General features: G+C 42.0%; 2 protein-coding genes across 2 annotated transcripts in view; both read left to right on the top strand.

Moving 5' to 3' along the window:
* The window catches only part of LOC103362697 (protein sidekick-1-like), a gene marked incomplete at its 3' end in the record, with an annotated part of 172872 nt that extends 158294 nt beyond the window's left edge, over positions 1–14578 (top strand). The window contains exons 6-8 of the mRNA XM_008289129.1: positions 2902–2928; positions 10680–10782; positions 14506–14578. Of these exons, the coding sequence (XP_008287351.1) occupies positions 2902–2928; positions 10680–10782; positions 14506–14578 (203 nt within the window). The remainder of the gene's footprint in view (positions 1–2901; positions 2929–10679; positions 10783–14505) is intronic.
* Positions 14579–14582: 4 nt separating this feature from the next.
* The window catches only part of LOC103362696 (protein sidekick-1-like), a gene marked incomplete at its 5' end in the record, with an annotated part of 63050 nt that continues 58456 nt past the window's right edge, over positions 14583–19176 (top strand). Inside the window, 2 exons of the mRNA XM_008289128.1 lie at positions 14583–14778; positions 17642–17725. Coding sequence (XP_008287350.1) covers positions 14583–14778; positions 17642–17725 — 280 coding nt within the window. The remainder of the gene's footprint in view (positions 14779–17641; positions 17726–19176) is intronic.

Genomic DNA, 19176 nt, shown 5'->3' with positions numbered 1-19176 from the left:
CGAAGCCAGGCTGAACAGGAGAGCGGATTGTCACCCAGGGCGAGGGGCATCTCGCTTGTATGTACATGGAGGGGTGGGGTTGTTTGTGCGCTGTGGCCGGCGAGGTACAGGGGTGAGTCACGGAGGGTTTCGGGGTGTTGCGGCAAATAGGTGACCCACAGCTGGGGACTGAAGGGTCAACACCTGCACAGGTCGGCTGGGAACGTAACGCAGTGAGACATGACGCACACAACAGCAGCAGCAGCAACACACACGACTGCTGTCTTGAATAGCAGACACAACACACAAATACTGTACTTATTCCCTGTTGTGCAGCAGCGCGCACACACAAAATGGCAGGCACACGCAGAGGACATGGTGACCTGCTTGTTTGTGGGTCCTTCAGGCAGCTGAATACACAACAGTGAATTTATGAATACAAATCATCCTCAAGGCTGCGACACACAACAATATTTCCACCTCAAACTACATTTAAAACACACAGAACTGATATGATGCTTTTAGTTAAAGACAGAACACACCCGGGCTGCGGCGGTTGTCTCCGCACGCATCAATGAAAACACTGATTAGACAATAAACGATCCGAGCCGTTTCAAAGGACTCTGGAAACAATGAGGGATGGGAAAGTTAGTTGAAAATGTGTTTTGTGGATCCAACTCTGTGAATGTCAGATGCTTTGTTGTGTTGTGAACACCCTCACTCTCTTGCTGGCGCTCTCCCTTTGTCGTCCCCTGATGTCCCCCTTCGTTTCTCTGTCCCTGTTTGAAACTGAAGATGACTCAGAATGACACATCATTTGAATACAGATGCAGGATTGTGTGCCCCCCAGACCAAACCCTCCATGTTCATGTTTGTGTGTCTGTTTGTGTTTGTATGTGTGTGTGTGTGTGTGATGACCCCCTTTTGGACTCGCCAAAATAATAGACTTACCAATACTGCTGCTTGACAACACACACTGTGCTCTGTGCCGGTGTGGACATTTGGTTTTCTTCTCTTTTTGGTACTATTAGCAACTCATCACCAATATCGAAAGAAATATAACATCTATAGTCAACTTCTAGTCTATATTACACTCTAAACTAAATCAGTTGCAGTCTGAAACAGCCCTGTAATAAATCCTGCTTTTGTGAAAAGGTTCAGCTTTTGTTGAAATTATTTTAGAGGATGTAGATTCTGTTTTTCTTTCAAAAATAACAATATGAATAGTCTAGACTTATCAATGAACTTCAGAAACAGAAAAGAATACATTAAATCACTACTACCTTTATTTTATTTATTTACAACAGCACCCGTTCTCCGGGTACACCTGCCTGCAGTTTTTTGAGGTGTTTGGCAGGTACGTTGTTCCAGCGTCTTGGAGAACTTGCCGCAGTACTTCTGTGAATTTAGTCTGTCTCACTTGCTTCTGTCTCTTCGTGTAAACCAGTGCAGTCAGTCATTTGGGAGGCTGTCTGTCATGCTGTTGAGCTGTATTGCATTATACTGAGAGGTGTTTCTAAAGTCAATAAGAAAAAAAAAGAGGAGTGACGTCCCAAAAAATACGGCACAAGAAAGGTCTAAAAAAAAAAAGCCTTTATGATAATCAATCAAGTTTTTTTTTTTTTTTAACTTTTAGCACCTTCTTTGCGTCACATTGCTGTCAAAACCAACAAGTGCTTAATTTTTTGTTTTATCTGAGGCACTCCTAATAATCTGTCCACCCATTATGTATCACTAAGTGTGGACTAAATATTCAAAATACCTCTCAGTATAATGTCATCCGTGGCTGCTTGCCAACCATTCAAAGACTTGTGTCGGTATAAATACAGCCGAAATGTGGTAAAACTGTGATTTACTTTCTGTAACAAGATTCACAATCCGATCAGATGCTCAACGCCAACTTTGACAGTTTTCAACGCTCATCGTTATGCACACATTTCATTCGGTGCCAACAAGTTTCCAGGCTCAATACCTCTCCCTAGTCTTGCACAGATGAATTTTTATTTCCAATAGAAATGATCAGAACTGTTTGTTCTCCTCAACTTTTTCCCCTCAGTGTGTTTTATAGCGCCTTTGTTTTTTCCTTATCAGCCGGCTTGCTCGCTCTTCATCTCTTCTATGTGTGTGTGTGTGTGTGCGTGCCTGTCGCATAGGCTGAGCGAACTTTGCGCTGATGCTGATGTGATACGTCAGAATCTAAATTAAGGCCCTGACGCACATTTTTCACCGCACATACACACTCGCGGATCGAAACACGTACACACAAACACACTCCCGGTATTCAAGAGTTGAGTGAGTGGCTGAGTGGCTGAATAGAAGCGTGAAGGGGTAGTGTATTGATAGATGAATAGTGAATGTAGATTTTCTGCCAGTGGAATGTCAATGCCATCGTTTTCTCGCAGCCTACAGTCTTGCTACCTCCAGACTTATGACAAATACGAGGAGAAAGGCAGAGAGGGGGGGGAAAAGATAGAGGGAGGAGAAGAAAAGAGTGAATGAGAGAGACAAAATTTAGTAGCTGGCAGTTGATGGATGGGCTGCAAACAGCTTGTCTTCCTCTGGACTCCATGATAACATACCGTTCTCTCTTCCTCTCTGTCTCTTCTTCCCCGTCATCCATTTCTCTGTCTCTCGCTTTCTGTTTGTATTTGTTTTTTCCTCCTTCTCGAGAAAGGAGCCTCCTTATCCAGTTTGCTTCGGAAAAAACCCAGCGATGCCTTAGAGCTGCTGAATTTGTGAAAGCCTGCGTTTTCTTTTTTGCTTCTCTTTATGTGTATTTGCTAAATGTGTCTTTTTTTTGCAGCACCCTGAGGAAATATTTGAAATCTAAATTATATCTCTCCCGTTTTCCCCTTTCTCCTACTCCCTATCTCCCCTTTTCTCCCACTTCTTTTCATCTCATTCTCTCTGGCTGACGGACAGTTGGCAAGAAAAACCGCGGGTCAACAGGTAAAGAACCCATTTACATTTGCATTATCCTCCCTGCTCTTTCTCTCTGACTCCTCCGTTCTCTCTGTCTATCTAAACAGAAACAAATGTTGCCGCGACCCTTTGCTCAGACCCGAGAGCGGCCCGGCTAAATGCTTTGCTGAAGGTCACATCGGCAGTGGTGATGGCTACATAGTGTAAAAGATGTTCCGCCCGTGAAGTTTTTACTGTTTCTGGCTCGTGGCTAGAAAACCTGGAGTTGGTCACTTTTAACCTTGAGGTCAACCCTTTTACACCATCTGTTGATTGGTGCCAGGCAAAAATATTCTGAAGGCTCAAAGTTTGCATCTAACATTATGCATATCTGTCACGATCCATTGCCATCTGACATTTGGTTCAGCTCGAGCTATATTAATCGACCGTTGTGGGTGCTTTTTCATTATGCTAACGTATTCTTCCTCCACCACCATGGAGGATCTTCCAATTACTTAAGCACCCTCTAGGAGACGAGCTTATTCTGGGCGAACTTTGGGTGAGAAAACACGGGTGTATTTTCAGCGGAAGTCTTTAATGATGTGGTGTGATGGAGAAACCTTGGTGATGCAGCTGCGCAGTAAATCACAAGTAACTGCCATCACTTAAAACTAATGCTATGGAATGAAGGATTTCTCATTTAGCAGATTCGTCTCCTCTATCTTCTCGTGTCTTTTTTTTGCACCTCGCCCTTACATCCTCACACAAAGGAGCTAAGACACATGACAGGGGGAGGTGAGGAGACATGTTAGCTTAATGAAAAGTACCCAAAGTTTAAACTGTCTGTGCAGTGAAAGCAGAAAAAAAAACAGCAGCAGCTTCAGTTCAGTGTCCCCAGGATGCGATCAGTATGGAGTGTAGCACATTTTGGGTTAAGACTAAGTGTAAATACAAGTGAAACACAAAATGACACTGAGCTGGATTAATTAAAACTGAAGCACTGACTGAAACTGAAGCATATGTTCCATCAGACAGACGACTGAAAAATTCATCTAAATACACTGAGAACAGCTTTGTTCCTTCGTCCCAATGCAGTGAAACAAATATTTATTTCAATATTTTTATAAATCCTCTGTCCCTACTTTACCTCTAGTTTCAGGCTAAATGTGTGCCAAAAAATTTTTCTTGAATATTTTTAAAAATCTAAATGCATTTCCCCTCCTCTGTAAAACAGAAAAATAATTTTGATAAAACTTGCAGAGCACTTAGCAATTAAATGTGATTTGAAATGATTAGCAGAAAGTGACATTTTTGATTTCTGAATGCGGTCGAGATCAGATTTATTCTTGTAACTGGTGTCCTCCTGCTGGTCTAAGCTGAGGGAGGTGTGTGCAGAGGCTCCATATTTCATCCTTGCATCACTGTGTTCATTAGGCCCTATCCACATTTTAAATGTGCACTCACATCAAAAGGATTTGATCACCTCCATCCACATATTCAGCTTCTGTCAGAATCACACAGTGCAGGAATAAATATTTAGAATCTTGACCTAAATAGTAAAGTAATAAAGTAAATATTCTGGTTTGGTCCCTCTGACAGATATATCATCTTATATGATTAAAAAAAAGTTCTGATACACAAATCAGCTTTCAATTTTTGGGCTTTTTGGACCAATATTTGATTTTTTTTTTAGATATTGGATCATTTAAACATTAATTAAAATGAAACAATATGAGAAGTTTAGATGGTAAAATCAGTTTGTAGGAGTTGTTAACTACTCAGACACATCTGAAATGTGTCCCTGACTGAATTGCTTTTTGTAGGAAGCCACAAAGGTTGGAAAACACTGCTTAACGATGTGTTGGATTTTAAAAACTCGTTATAATATCCATCGTATCGAATCTTCATTTTAAGAGTAAAACTGTCAGATACATGTTGTGGAGCAGAAAACACAATGTTTTCCTCTCAATAGATGGCATCATGAGGAAAGAACATTATGGGGAAACATTGAAGCAACATTTAAGACATCAACCAGGAACCACTGAGCGCAAATGTGTCTTCCAAATGGACAATGACCCTAATCATACTGCCAGATTAGTTACAAAGAGGCTTCAGGAGAACAAAGTCAATGTTTGGGAGTGGCCATCTCAAAGCCCTGATCTCAGTCCTGTACAAAATTTGTGGGCGGAGCTGAAAAGACGTGTGGAGCAAGACGACTCAGTTCCACCAGTTCTGTCAGGAGGAATGGGCCAGAATTCATCAAACTATTGTGAGAAGCCTGTGGAAGGAAACCCAAAACCTTTGACCCAAGTCATAGAGTTTAAAGGCAATGCTGCTATATACTAAGGAAATGTAACTTCTGACTTTGAAGAAAGTCATAAAAGATTCGCTCATTATTCTAACATTTAGCAAATAGAAGTCATTTGGTAATCCTAACTGGTCTAAAACAGGAAAAGTTTAGTCTGATTAATGTCAGGCAGTGAGGGAAGAAAGTTAGTTGTGGCTTCAAAGTTGTTTAGGCCCTCATCACTCCTCTACAAGGACTGAAAGTTCAGCACTATGCGGAGTAGAGAGTGGCAACAGTGACTTACTATCTAGGAAGAAACTCTGGCTTACATTAGACACTACAGGCAGATGCTGGAGTGAAGGTGAAACGCTGTATGAACAGCAGCAGCGATGGCAGTGGCAGCAGATGACAGCGTAACTTTTGAGCCGAGCACCGGTTGCTCAGTGCACTGCCGCAATGAAACGAGTGCATACAGCAGAACGTGTATGGTGCCTGTAACTCCGAGCTTTGCGTCATTTGGGCAACATTTCGTCTGCTACATCAAACGCGAGTGGCAGCATCACTTTAGTGTGTCTGTTATTTGAGCTTCGCTAAAACACACTCTGGTGTCTGTCCTTCAGCGCAAAGCAAAAGACGCAAAGCAAGACATAGTGTTAAATGCTACAGTTTGTGCTCATGTACACATGCTTGGATAATTACATTTGTGCAATAATTACATACTGCCTCTCTGTCCTGTTAGAGTTGTAACCACATGCAGGAGTGTCAGTGTGTTTCTCAGTAGCGGATACACCCATGAACCACTGTCAAATGGTGACGGTTGTCAGAGTTAACTGGGGGAAATATTTTATCTTACTTTTCTCCTACTGTACCAAAAAACTTTGCAGGCGTGAAGCAATCGCACATGCCCTTATTTCAGTATAGCAATGATGAAATGTTACCTCATTATGTCGTTTCGAGTTTCGTCAAGCAGCTAAAACAGCACAGCTAATATAATACTCAAAATTAATCAAATAATCATCGACTGGTCCCGAGAGCTTTAACTCCTGCTCTGCCTCGCCATTACCGCGACATGTTTCCTGTCTCTTTCTTCCTCCTGTATATCTCCTCTCCCTGTCTTTCCATCTCTTCCTTCCATCACTTGTATGGAGCGGTGACAAAGATAGATAGAGGGTTTGGCAGCTGAAGGAAGAGATGAATATTTAAAATCGGGCATCTTTCTCTGTCCTCTCACTGCCTTCCCATTGTCTGTGTGTGTCTCCCCTTGGGGCTTGGATCTTCAACTCTTGGTGTGGTGTGGCGCCGTGTGCGACTCGAGTGTGTGTTTGTGTGGCGCGTCTTGGCTTGTGGCTTTATATTGGCATTCTAAGGCAAGTGTAGTCACTCGATGACACTTAGCTGTCAGCATGCAGCATTAATGAGCGCAGTGACACGCACAAACACTCTCCCCACTCTTACACACACATGCAGTATTCTCGAGAGAGAGATCGGCAAATAATCACCTTTTCCTCTCCCATTTATTTTCCTATACTGTACAAAAACACCTCCTTAGAATATTTACAAAACCGCTTCTTCTTCTTTTTTTATTTAACCTGTGATTTCCAGTGTCCCTCGTCTCTCTTTCCCCTTTTTTTTCAGAAAGTCATTCTTCCTTTCTCTCTCAAACTTTTTGTCTCTCTGTTGTATATGTGGTCTCAGTGTGATATGTGTTAGTTGGCTGTGAACCCTGCAGACACATATCTGACAACTCTATTAATACACAGTCTGCGAACACCAGCCTCCTCCTGTGTGCATTTTGTGTGCATGCATGCAAAGGGAGATGTGTGTGTCGTGGGCTCAGCCTTCAGCCAATCCCTCTGCTCTCGAGGTCTCTGCAGAGATGTGTCTGAAAAGCTTAAAACACACAGATCTCCAGTCATAGAAAGATCATACACACACACACACTCCGGCTGACTCACTGACACTAATAGGAGAACAAGCTGTAATCTGTGAGAATCCATTCAAAAGAGGGATTACATTCTAATCTGTGGATGGAGTACAGTAGCCTTTCATCTCTCTCTCTCTCTCCGTCTATCTCTTTCGCTCTCTGTTTATCAATCCATCTCTTTCCTGCCCTAAAGCTGCACCAATCCCTTTACCAGCCCTGTTTTTTTTTTTATTTTTTTTTATCATTCCCATCCTTGATGTAATATGGGATTTTTCCTCCTCCGTCTGAATGACACACACACACACTAACACAGCTGTGTCACCTCAGCAGCACTTTACTGTCAATCAGCCATGATTGCGCTGACGAGAGCATTGTAACGTGGCAATGCGTCACTGCCTCTTTGGTGCTAAATTATACCCACCACCATGTGCACTCGCAGGAAGCTCACAGGATTTATGATTTTTTATTTTTTTTGCTCCCCCCCCGCCCTATCATCACTTTTGATTTATTTTTTAACTGCTTTAACTGCTCTACTTTTTTATCATGCCTCGTTCTCTAATGAACCTTTTAAGCCCCGAGTTGTTGTTCTGATGCCGCTCCGCTATACTATAACCCTTCCTGCAAAATCTTTCTGCCTTCTTTCCCTCCATCACTCCCACTTTCCCTTTCTCCGCCACATGGTGTTTCTCATTTGCTAAATGAGGAATCCAATAGAGTTAGATTAAACTTCTGGACTCTCTTTGTAGAATCTTTACAGGGAGCCTTTTAGCCGCCACAGCTTGCGTACACACACATAATAACACTGCCACTTTGAATGTTTCTCCTTGTTTAAGTTGAAGAAGATTAATTTAATAATCCCAGTTTAAACAACTAAAAGGAGAAGATAAGAGGATGATAGGGAATAAGAGAGGGAAGATAGGCAGTGGGTAATGAGAGATCCAGACGAGATGAAATGATAGAGATTTCCCCAGAGAAAGACTATGTTAGACACGCTGACAGAGAGAAAAGAAGAGCGCAGATCACACAACCGTATGGCATTTTGCTTTCCCCTCTATTTCTACCATCACGTCTGTCACTCCAGGAAGAAGAAGACCATCTGCACAGTCCCCTCTTGCTTTTCCCCATCTGCATATACACTCTATCTCCCTCCTCGGAGCCCTTTTTCTCTTTCCTCAGAGTTCTCACTTGTCATACCAGTGCTCCTGCTGTCCGCGATTTGTCGGCCTGCTCCCCTCACATGGTCCTGGTTAAAATACTGCGTCCACATCCCCCCTCTGCTCATTATCGCCGGCTATTACGGCTGCTCTGATGGTTACCAGTCCCTGCCTGACCTCTGCTTCCCAGTCTGGACGGCTAATGGACACTCTCCTCACCCTCTCTCCTCACTACTACCTGTGCATGTCCACCGTCCCTCTGTCTCTTCGTTCTTCCACCCACTACCCCATCGTCACGTCCCCGAGTCCAGACCTCCTAACACATTGTACCAGGTGTATGCTCTCTGCACGATGAAATTAAAACTAAACCGCCACGTGTGTGTGTTTGTGTGTGTGTGTGTGTGTTATGGAGTAACATGAAAAATCTGAGTGTGATAGAGACCTCTACTATTACTTCCCATCTTTCTTTCTGTGTGTCACCTCACTTATCTTCCCCATTAATGACTCAACCTCTACCCTGAGTTGGAGCTGGAGTCGGAGTCAAGACAGTCGAACGTGTGTGTGTGTGTGTGTGTGTGTGTGTGTGTGTGTTATCGCCTGTCTGTCTTCCTGTACCCACACGTCTTATTACACATCCATGTGACAGTGGGATATGACTTTTCAGCACTTTCTCTCCGATTAAAAAAGAGAAAAGAGAGAGAATGTGAAGGAGGAATAAAGAGCAGAGAGTCAATTACCACCTTTTCCTCCTTCCCTTCAAAGGGGAGATCAAAGCAGCTTCTCGCTTCCCCTTGCTTTCCCTCCACACCCTCCTCCCTTCCACACCAACCCCTATCAGAACGAGCTTGTTAATTTGTACTCACTACTCCTCCCTTATTGGAAATCTACATATTCATCGGTTGTAGAGTCTATACATGGGAACTCCAGTGCTGTTCATACAATTGCACTCACGCTGCAATAACAATAATGTATAGGCTTCACACAGCCGCGAAGCTCTTTTTCATTGGCCTATTCTACAGTTTTTATACTATTTTTCTGAGCAAATGTTATACTTTTCAAACTGATAACAGTTCTAGTGTGTCCTGTTTCTTTTTTCTGAGAGGCCATCCAAGCCATAAATCATACTCTCTCTCACACACACACACACACACACACACACAATCACAATCTTGCCCATACACCGCCATACTCTCCCACTCACCTTTTAAACCATAAATCATTCTTCACATACTGTACGCTATCATTGTAACTCACACACACCGCCATGCTATCTCCAATACATCATTATACTGTGTACGGTAGGATGTATCGGACAGAAAGAATTATATTGTTTATCAAAAAGACCTATGGTGTTTGTTTGTGTGTAAGATTGAAAATATATTTGCGATTATAGATAACAGCAGTGTAGAAGTAGCAGAAAGAACCAAAGAGTTTTTCCTCAAACTCTTGTTCATTTCAGTCTCTTCTCAATCATACACTTTTACTGTCTCTCATACGCTCGATGTTATTGTTGTTCCATATTGCCATTCTTTCATACTTATAATTCGCTTCACTAAGAATGTTTGTGTACGTAAAGCTGAGCAGGCACTGCACATTCATTTCGTAAGTTAAATATGATTCAATCTATCTCTCTGCTTAGCCAAAAGATATGGGAACGCTCCAGTCTATCCTAGCTGACTTGGGACGAAAGGCGAGTTACACCTCGGACAGTTCGCCAGGTCTAATGGATAAAGAGACAGACAACACTGCACGCTCACAGTCACACCTACAGCCAATCTAGAATCACCAAATAAAGTAGCATGCATGTCTTTGGACTGCAGGAGGGAACTGGAGCACCCACGCAGATACAGGGAGAACATGCCATTCCAATTCTTTTATTCAAACAAGATGCTCGCTTGTTTGTACCAAAAATCAGGAGGAAAAACACATTTTAACTTGTTAATAGCCGGAAAAATCCAGACAGCACAGTCTGGCTGTTATCACTTTGCTAATTACATGTGAAACACTACTCCATTATAATCAAAGCAAGCTCACCGTTTGTAATAGATGTTGTATGAAATCTGATTGCGGAACTGCTCAAACTGCAAGACGGTCGACAAAGCACCCTATTGCCTCACAGCCAGACTGCTAAAAATTTCAGTTGCTGCATCGGTTGTTAATGACCAATTTAAGGTAAAGATGAAGGTAAATGCACCCTTCATCCCCCTACTGTTAGATAAAATTAAACAGTTGACACTGTGATGACCCGTGCCGTATTGTTGCGTGCGTTAGAAGAAGTGTCATGTTGAGCGCAGGACATTATGATTGTGCATGTGTAAAAGAGTACAGCAGTGTGTGGGAGACTATCAGAATCCCTGTTTGAGATTATGCTGCTGCGTGAGAGGGCAAGATTTATGAGCTAAACTGCCTCTCATATTTTCTCTCCGTGTCGCAGATCCTGAGTCGGAGCAAGTGGCTCCTGCAATAGTGATCGGACCTAAAGACACAACAGTGGTGACGGGGAGCGAGGCTACACTGGAGTGCATCGCTAATGCCAGGTAAATTTCTTTTATGTACATGCAGAAGCACTCACTCACACTCACACAAGGGTGAACAATTCCTTTCTTGCTAGACAGCACTGTTTTCTTCCAGGGCAATTAGAGGACACCACATAAACTCGTTGCTCAGCAAGTCTTTGCCCGTAGTATTAGACACACTGGCACACACACAGCACACACACACACACACTTACTCAGTTGTGTTTACACCACTTTAGAGGACATTGCATTGACTTAAGTTCATTTCCTGGAGGTTTACCCTAACCATAGCCACAACCACTACTTTCCTCACTCCAACCCTAACCTTAAACCAAGTCTTCATATTTTAATTGAATTTGATTTTCCTCATGGGGACTTACTTTTTTTAAGATTTACACTGATCAGACACAACATTTATAACCACAGACAGGGAATGTGAATAACTTTGATCAGCAACGGAAGGCTCTGCTGGGAAATCTTGAGTTCTGGCAGATGCAGATGTTACTTTGACCGTGCAACCCCCTAAACAATGTTCCAGAACCACCACCAGCATTCCCCTCCACCAAAACCCAAAGGATACGCTGCCAACAAGTCTCACTACCAGAAACCTCAGAATGCATTTAGAGTCCTGTGTCCATGGCCCGACGGGTCAAAGCTGTTTCGGTTGTATGCGAGGGACCTACACAATATTAGGAAGGTGGTTTTAAAGTTGTGGTTGATCAGTGTATGTATTACAGTGAGTAATGCAAGTACACACACACACACACACACACACACACACACTAGTACCAAGTTAACTTAAACAGAAATTAAATCAAAGTCCCATCAAATGTCAACAGACCAGCTAACACACCCAAAAATCACACTGGCCCTTGCCAAGTACTATATGCACACACCTACACACACACACACACACACACACACACACACATATATATATATATAAAAGTGAAAGGGGTGCAGTCTAGTCTGACTGACTTTTTCAGAGCAACAGCAAACTCTCCTTTGGTTCAATAGCTGCCAGAACCTCTGTAATGATTTTATGCTCATTCCTTAGACACACTGTCCAACCTCCCTCCATGTCTCATATGGACAAGAAAAAGCAATTAAACCCTGGTTTATATGTGCTTTATGTCAAACAATGCAGTTTTTTTGCCTTCATTGTGTTTATTTATTAGCTCTAAATATCAGTTGTAAGCACCTTTGCACTCCTTTGCGTTCATTTGACGGCATCAAAATGTGTCAATTTCGTGTCTGAGTAAGTGCCCTGGTCACTTTCCATTAAAACTAGGTAATCTTGCTTGGTTGGTTGTAGTAACATTTCCATATTACCTTTAACACAGCACAAGTCTGAACTGCATGTCATCACATTAATGGATAGACATGCACGAGTGAGGTACCTGGAGTTGCGTGAAGCAATTTAGGAAAGACTTTTCCCCTGTTTTAGCACCAATGTTGGTCCATAAACACAGAGAGCAAAAGACATAGTTTGCTTGCCTTTCTCTTTTACTTAGCCCTACAATTTCACAATAATTACAAACTGGGAGGAAAAAAAAAAAACATCTGAGATGAAAACAGTCTTTACCAGCTCCGATTGGTGAGACTCAGTAATAACGAATGTAACCTGGATTCATGTTGACAGGAATTTAAGTCTAGTTTGTTGCTTCCAGCTGTTTATAGGAGTCTTTCCTCCGAGTTTTTTTTACATACGTGAATGAGTACAATATGTATAACTTCTGCCGTACTTGTCCTCTGTTTACATTCCGATTTTTATATTCTGATGTGAGAGGAGGAAAAACATTTCAGAGGGAACAGGAAAGGGAATGTTCTGATTTCACTTTTTGTTATATGTGCTCAGAGCCACATTTTTGCAAGAATCCAACACTGATTAACAAAAAAAAAAAGAAAAAAGAAAAGAACACTGAGTCTGCTTTGATCTGGTTAAAACACCACTAGCCAGGATTTTAAGTCTGAGCAGTCTGGACTCAACAGGTGAAACTCTGAGTCTCTACTTACTCAACATCTTGTATTCATTTTCGCAAGCTCTGCCTGTGCACGTTTTTTTTTGTTTCATTACTGTGCTCTGTGAGAAACCCTGTAAGTTTTCTCAGCTGCACTTGACCTGCACTTGACCACTGGGTGCTCAAGGTATGAAAAAGCAAGTGACTATTATGCATAATTGGAATATACCTGCAGTAAGTGTGGAAAAACCCTCTCCACCATACAAACAATTAGAGATGTAGACTTATTTTTAATTTAACGCCAAGTACTTTGGTATTTTAACCTCCTTTAGACCTGATGTTGAATCAGCTCTAAGTCTCCTGCTTTTATACTGCGAGAAACAAATACCTTCTATTGGGACTTAGTGTTTCTGCAATAAGAGGAGCATCCGCTAAAATACTCACTCCAGAATGATAATTCTGTACCTGGGAAACAACTGAAAGAGAGAAACTATACCAAGGTTTTCAGAAATGTGAGTTTAATCAGTAGAATCAAATGCAGTGCTGAAATCTAAAAGCATCTGCTCGCCACATCCATTAATCATCAATGAGTTATATGCACCAGTGCAGTCCTGGTGGAGTGCTGAAATAATCAGAATCCTGAATGAAAACAAGTGATGCCAGTGGTGTCTGATATTAAGGACTTTAAAATCTGCTTTTCAGTCGGTATTGTGGACAAGTTCCTCAGAGGAAGCGAATGTTAAAGGTTTGACACTTTGACCAAGCAGTAAGTTTAGTGACTTATTTTATTTTATGTCAGGCGTAGGATTGGTTACAGTTGGGCTGCATATGAAATGGACTCGAGCCTTGACGCTGAAGAACTTCTAATGCATAGTTTCACTGAGACACGTCCAAAAGAACCTATTATATAGCAGAAAAAGTAGGCCGGGAATTTAAATTTTAAACTATTTCCATATGTCCACATCACCCTGTTTATCGGAACATGGCTGACCTACTGGCTAATCTTTACCTCTTCCACATGTCTTAAAACTGTAGTCCTTTAGTGCAGCCTGAACTCCGACCCTCTGATAAGTGACCGTGAGCCTTGACTGTCGAGTCACCGCTCCGACTGTAATAGTGAACGTAATAGAGAGCAGCATCGTCTTTATTGTTGTTTGAATGCAGCCATGTTCAAATAAGTTTTGTAATGTTATTTTTAATTCTTAATATTTATCTTTTCACCACTACAGTTTGATTACTGTTCATAGCTTTCTGTTTGCAGACAAATCCCCCAACTTAACAATAACTTCTAGCAGTCCTTGACAAAAAACATCTGGAGGACAGTTCCAGCTGCTGATTACATAATTAGCTCATGTCCTAGTAAGTCAGCTGCAAACTTTAATGCAGGAATTCAAATTTTGCATGAAAATGCACCAAAAATAGCAGAGCTGCCCTACAATGAATAGACACAGTGCTGTGGTAATGGTGTCTTACACAAATACGCGCACATACTCACAAAAGAATGGTGTTTTGATGTTGTTTATCCAAAACAAAATTTCATTTTACACGAAAACCCATTTCCTTTCCCCACATTTAGAGTAACTGACTAAACCTCCTTCATGCTGAGTAGAGCTGACTGCTCTGATATACAGACTGTCATCATTCATTTCCTGCCTCATTGACAAATAAACTGATGGATTTAATATGTTATAATTGCCTTCTGGCCCCCCTTTTTCCTTTTTTTTCTCCAATTTTCCTCACCCTTGCTGTTCTTTCTCTCTCCTCTCCTCTCCTCTCCTCTCAGACCAGTGGATGGCCTTGTCGTGTCATGGAAACGTGAAGGGCGTCGGCTGGCCGGTGGGCGTCGGCTCATTATTTCTTCTCCTCTCCTCTCCTCTCAGACCAGTGGATGGCCTTGTCGTGTCATGGAAACGTGAAGGGCGTCGGCTGGCCGGTGGGCGTCGGCTCATTATTTCTTCCCCCACCTCTTCTGACACCGGGCTATATGTTTGTGAAGCGTTGCTAAGCAACAGCACTGTCAAACCCGTGGAGGCAAGGGCACACCTCACTGTAATGGGTAAGAAAAAAGGCTGTCACTCGATCAAACACACAGAAACACACACACAGGCGGGTTTCCATCACTTCATAAGACTTTACTTATATTTAATTCATTTCCTAGCCCTAACCATGTCTACTACTTACTTTACCTTAACCAGAACCTAAATTGAACCTTAACTCAAGTTTGCATACTAAAATTGAATGATATACGTTAGAGGGACTTTTTGTCCCCAAAAGGGAAGCAGGTCCCCACACTATGACTGCGTAAACACATTAATGTCCTCACAACATGAGTAATACAATTCCTCACACACTGCCTAATATAATTTTACATGATTCTCCTGGGAAGACCTTCTAATGCCTTCAACATGTGATTAATTTCTGTTTGAATGTCTCACTTGTATTTTCTTGTACATTTTTTGCTCCAGGCAATGTTTCATTCTGTTTATTCCTCCATTTATTCTTACTTTTCTCCTGGAAGCGTGACTGTGAACACCCCGGGCAGTGACTGTCAACTACAGGACTACTTGAGCTAAATCTGCTGTCCAAGCTCACAAATAGAATGTCCATTGTAGTCATGAACAGCTGTTGCATTAATGTACACACAAATACATGCATGTGTCCTCAAGGAATACATGCATGTGTTCCACAGACACATACGTTTGCCTGTTTGCCCGCTAGCTAAATTAGTTTTGTTCCCTGGAGTCGCCAATCAATAGAACACTGAGAGCACTCAAACAACAGCTCTCTCGTCACAATCCACTCCTGTCCTCGATGTGTGTGCATAAATAGAAAACAACATACACGCAAGCAGGGAGCATGTGATCGATGAAGCGAAACTTTTCTCCCCCGGTTCGTCAGCGTCTTTTTGATCTGCTGTGATTGTCGGAGCGAGGGAGCACCTAAGCATAGAGCGCGAACTACCCACGCCTACAGAATACTCACTAGTCAGAAAAGACCTGCCTGAATATTTATACCCCACTCATTCTCTCTCTGTGCCCCCACACTATCTACCACCAATTTTTGTACTCACTGCCTGCCTCTTTCTTCCCCCCGCAATCTCACTTTCTACGTTATCTTCCTTCATTAGGCCAGCAGGACTGTTAAGGCCTGCCTAGCAGGGACAAAGTCTGCATGCATTCATATGTATCAGAGTAGAGACTGATGAATACATTGGTACTGATCCTCTTTTTCTGCTATGGGCTCAACAGACCTTGATGCAATAAAAGGGATTCCTAAACAGAATAGCGTATGTGTCTGTGTGAAAGGAGACAGCCTCAAAGGTATTCATTATTCAATTTCATTTCTTTTCTGCCCCGATCCACTAATCGGAATATGTATGACACTGCATCCTCGTCTTGTGTACAGTACAGACGACTACTGGTGCAAACAACAATATATCTGTTGTTGTTCTCCATCTTTGTTTTGCAGACAGGCAGCAGGGAATCCGCAAAAAAAGCTCAAAGCCCCAAACCCAGCCACCCAAACACACTGTGTTTTGTTGTGTTTCGTCATCCAGGTTCTTGCACTCACCTGACTGAAAAGGGATTAATGCATCTGCGTTATCAGTGTCACGCCACGCGGCTGTTATTCATCTCTTGTTTCCCCGTTCGCTCCTCACTGCGTGCCTCCCTCGCTCTCTTGTCAAAAATCACACCAAATTGCACCGTGCACAATAAAGATAGGCGATGCACGCGTGTGTGGGTTTAAAAGTTACCAGTAAAGAAACTTAGAAGTAGAGTAGTCAAGTAGAATGAATGTAGCACCAACATGGGACTTTACAGTGTAGCTGTCCATAGACACATACAGCTTGATCAAACTTGCAGTTTGTCTTCTTTTTTTTTTTTGCCTCTTCAGTTTACTCCAGCAACGCGTGAAGGAACGAAAATAACAAAACAAAAAACACTGGGGGAAGGGGATTTTTCTTTAAAGTACAACAGCCTTAAAATGACAGCACAGTGTCAAAAACTTTGTTTGTGTGTTGTTGCTGTACAAGTATGGAGCCCTAGAAAAGAGCGTAGAAGTGAAACCTCTACAAAAATTCTTTCTCTTTGTTCACTTAGAATTGCGTCTTTGCAGCAACCAAAATAAACATTCATTATTTAGTATATGCACTGAGCATTTCATTTTCCTCAAAGTCATTTTTCAGTGGACAGGTGCCACTACTGTGTGGAGCCACTTTTCCAGAGACGCCAGACCAAAAATGAATGAGACATCCTGCCTCCCTCTCGCACTTTCTAGGCCTGCTGTGTCAATATCTCTCACTAAATATGAACAAATGTTTTTGAAAGAACTGGAGCATATGCAGCAGCAGGTCATATTTTTTAATATGTCGCGTTACAATAATACACCAGAAGGCATATATTCACATTCAAATCAGGAGAGTTTTTCCTCATAGCTGCTGTCAGCATTTAGAGCAACACTGGTGAAGATGTTTAGACGGAGCTGTTATTGGCACTGAAATGGAGTAGTTTAAAAAATAGGATTGTTTCCCTTGGGATACTCAGAGTGTGTGTTTCTTTTTTTTTCTTCTGTGACTGTGTGTGGAAGTCATTTCACAGGGCATATACACAGAAATCCTGCCTCGCAATGACACTCAAGACACTCAGGGCCATGAGGGGAAACCATTTTTATTCTGCAGTGCCGGGTTCTCTACTCCAAGTCTCTTCTCTATTAAAGAATAAATACTTGGAGAGGGCAAACTCCCAAATCTTCTTTTAAAATTTTCTTTTCAGCTGTTTAAAGCCTGAGGTTTTTTTTTAAGGCGGTTTTGAGAGATTATTATTAGTAGTACTTTAAGCCCTTGCTGTTAGTATTTGTTGTTCAGTTTGAGATGTTATTTTAAGTGCTGTTTTAAATGCTTTACATTTTTTTCTCCGCAGAACCACCCATTCTGACTGCACAGCCCAAAAGGAAGATCTATGCTGATCTCGACAGGAATGTAGATATCCCCTGCCTGGTTTCAGGTACTCTATCTGTGTGTGTGTGAGAGAGCATATGCATGTATAAGGTCTCAGTATGCTTAAAGCAAACTAGGTTATATAACATGTAGCTCACCCATATTAAACAGCAAAAGTTTTACATGATTTCTGTTTGACATGACCACAGTGGAACTCGGGGCAAAATGTCTGCTGTCAGGGATTATTTTTCCCTAATGTTGGGGGGAAAGTGTCTTTATTTGCCTGAGGTGGAAAGGTAAAGCTAAATGCAACAAAGCTTAGTTTGTATATGGTGATGATACATGTGATGAGATGAGTCTGTGTCTGATTCGTGAAAAACACCATCATTTCATTGCTACTGCCAAATTTGTCTTATGAAGATTTTCTAGAAACTCAGCTAAATTCTGCTCGATATTTTGATTGAGCCTGAGCAGAGACAGATTATTATGTAGTGATTTGTACAGATCAACATCCATTAGGACACTCTCTCCTTGAAATCATATGTGGTGTTGGACTCGGTTTTGCTTAAAAAGTCACAAGAAGTTTGGAGAAAGTTTCTAACATCGCCTACATTCACACCTCCTCAAACCTGCCATACTGCTGTGTGAAGATGGTGACTGTTTATTGTCTAGTTTTTCCTTTGCTGATAATAAACCTTTGGGGGATGACTACACACGATAATAAGCATCATCAGTCCATATGCAATTAGAGATGTGGCAATCAACTTTCTTGGCCCAGATCCAATTCATTTAATATTTAATATCTGCTGATACCGAGTCCAAATTCAAAACCATTTTTCTAGATTATACACCCTTCAAATACATTAAAGTTATTACAATCAATCCAATATTTATGCTTGACAACTGAATAGCCCTGGTGCGCATTAAGAAACTGCATCCAGGCTGTATACTAGTGTTACGTAGGTGGTCATGAACCTTGTTGTAAAGAAATGTAGTGGGGAGAGGTTAGAGGTGTACCGAGGCAGCGCAAGCTCCAAAACGCGGTGGAAGCCTGTATTCTCTGCATGCATGTCAGAAAGTGTTTTTCCAATTAGCTGGAGTACCTGGTTGTACCACCAGGTGGAGCCTCCTACTGTTTAAGACTGTACTGACCCAAGGACGTGCTCTGACTATAAGCAGTTCACTGTTGGCAATCAGAGAGCATTGTCAGGGTCTAGCTAGCAACAGGCCACCATGACAAAGACTTCTGTCACACTTAATGACCTCTTGCCAGAGCACGTTTTTAAGACAAGCTTTGAAAAACTAGGACAGCGTTTTTATATCCCAGTAGCATACGTAACAGAGCCTTCGCAGCCTAAATTATGTGTGCGTTAACCAAAACAGCTACAACAGTGCAGGACAATTGCCCACTGTGCTTAATTTGTGTTGTCCTTTAATTCATTATTGATTGATAACACTTCTTGTGACTGATGCAGGAAGCTATTTAAAATATGCATCCCTAGCATCCCGCCACAAATT

This window comes from Stegastes partitus, unplaced genomic scaffold, assembly GCF_000690725.1.
Source record: "Stegastes partitus isolate 25-593 unplaced genomic scaffold, Stegastes_partitus-1.0.2 Scaffold594, whole genome shotgun sequence".
Classification (NCBI taxonomy): domain Eukaryota; kingdom Metazoa; phylum Chordata; class Actinopteri; family Pomacentridae; genus Stegastes; species Stegastes partitus.
The sequence above is the reverse complement of the archived record's forward strand: the minus strand, read 5'-3'. Positions and strand labels throughout refer to the sequence as shown.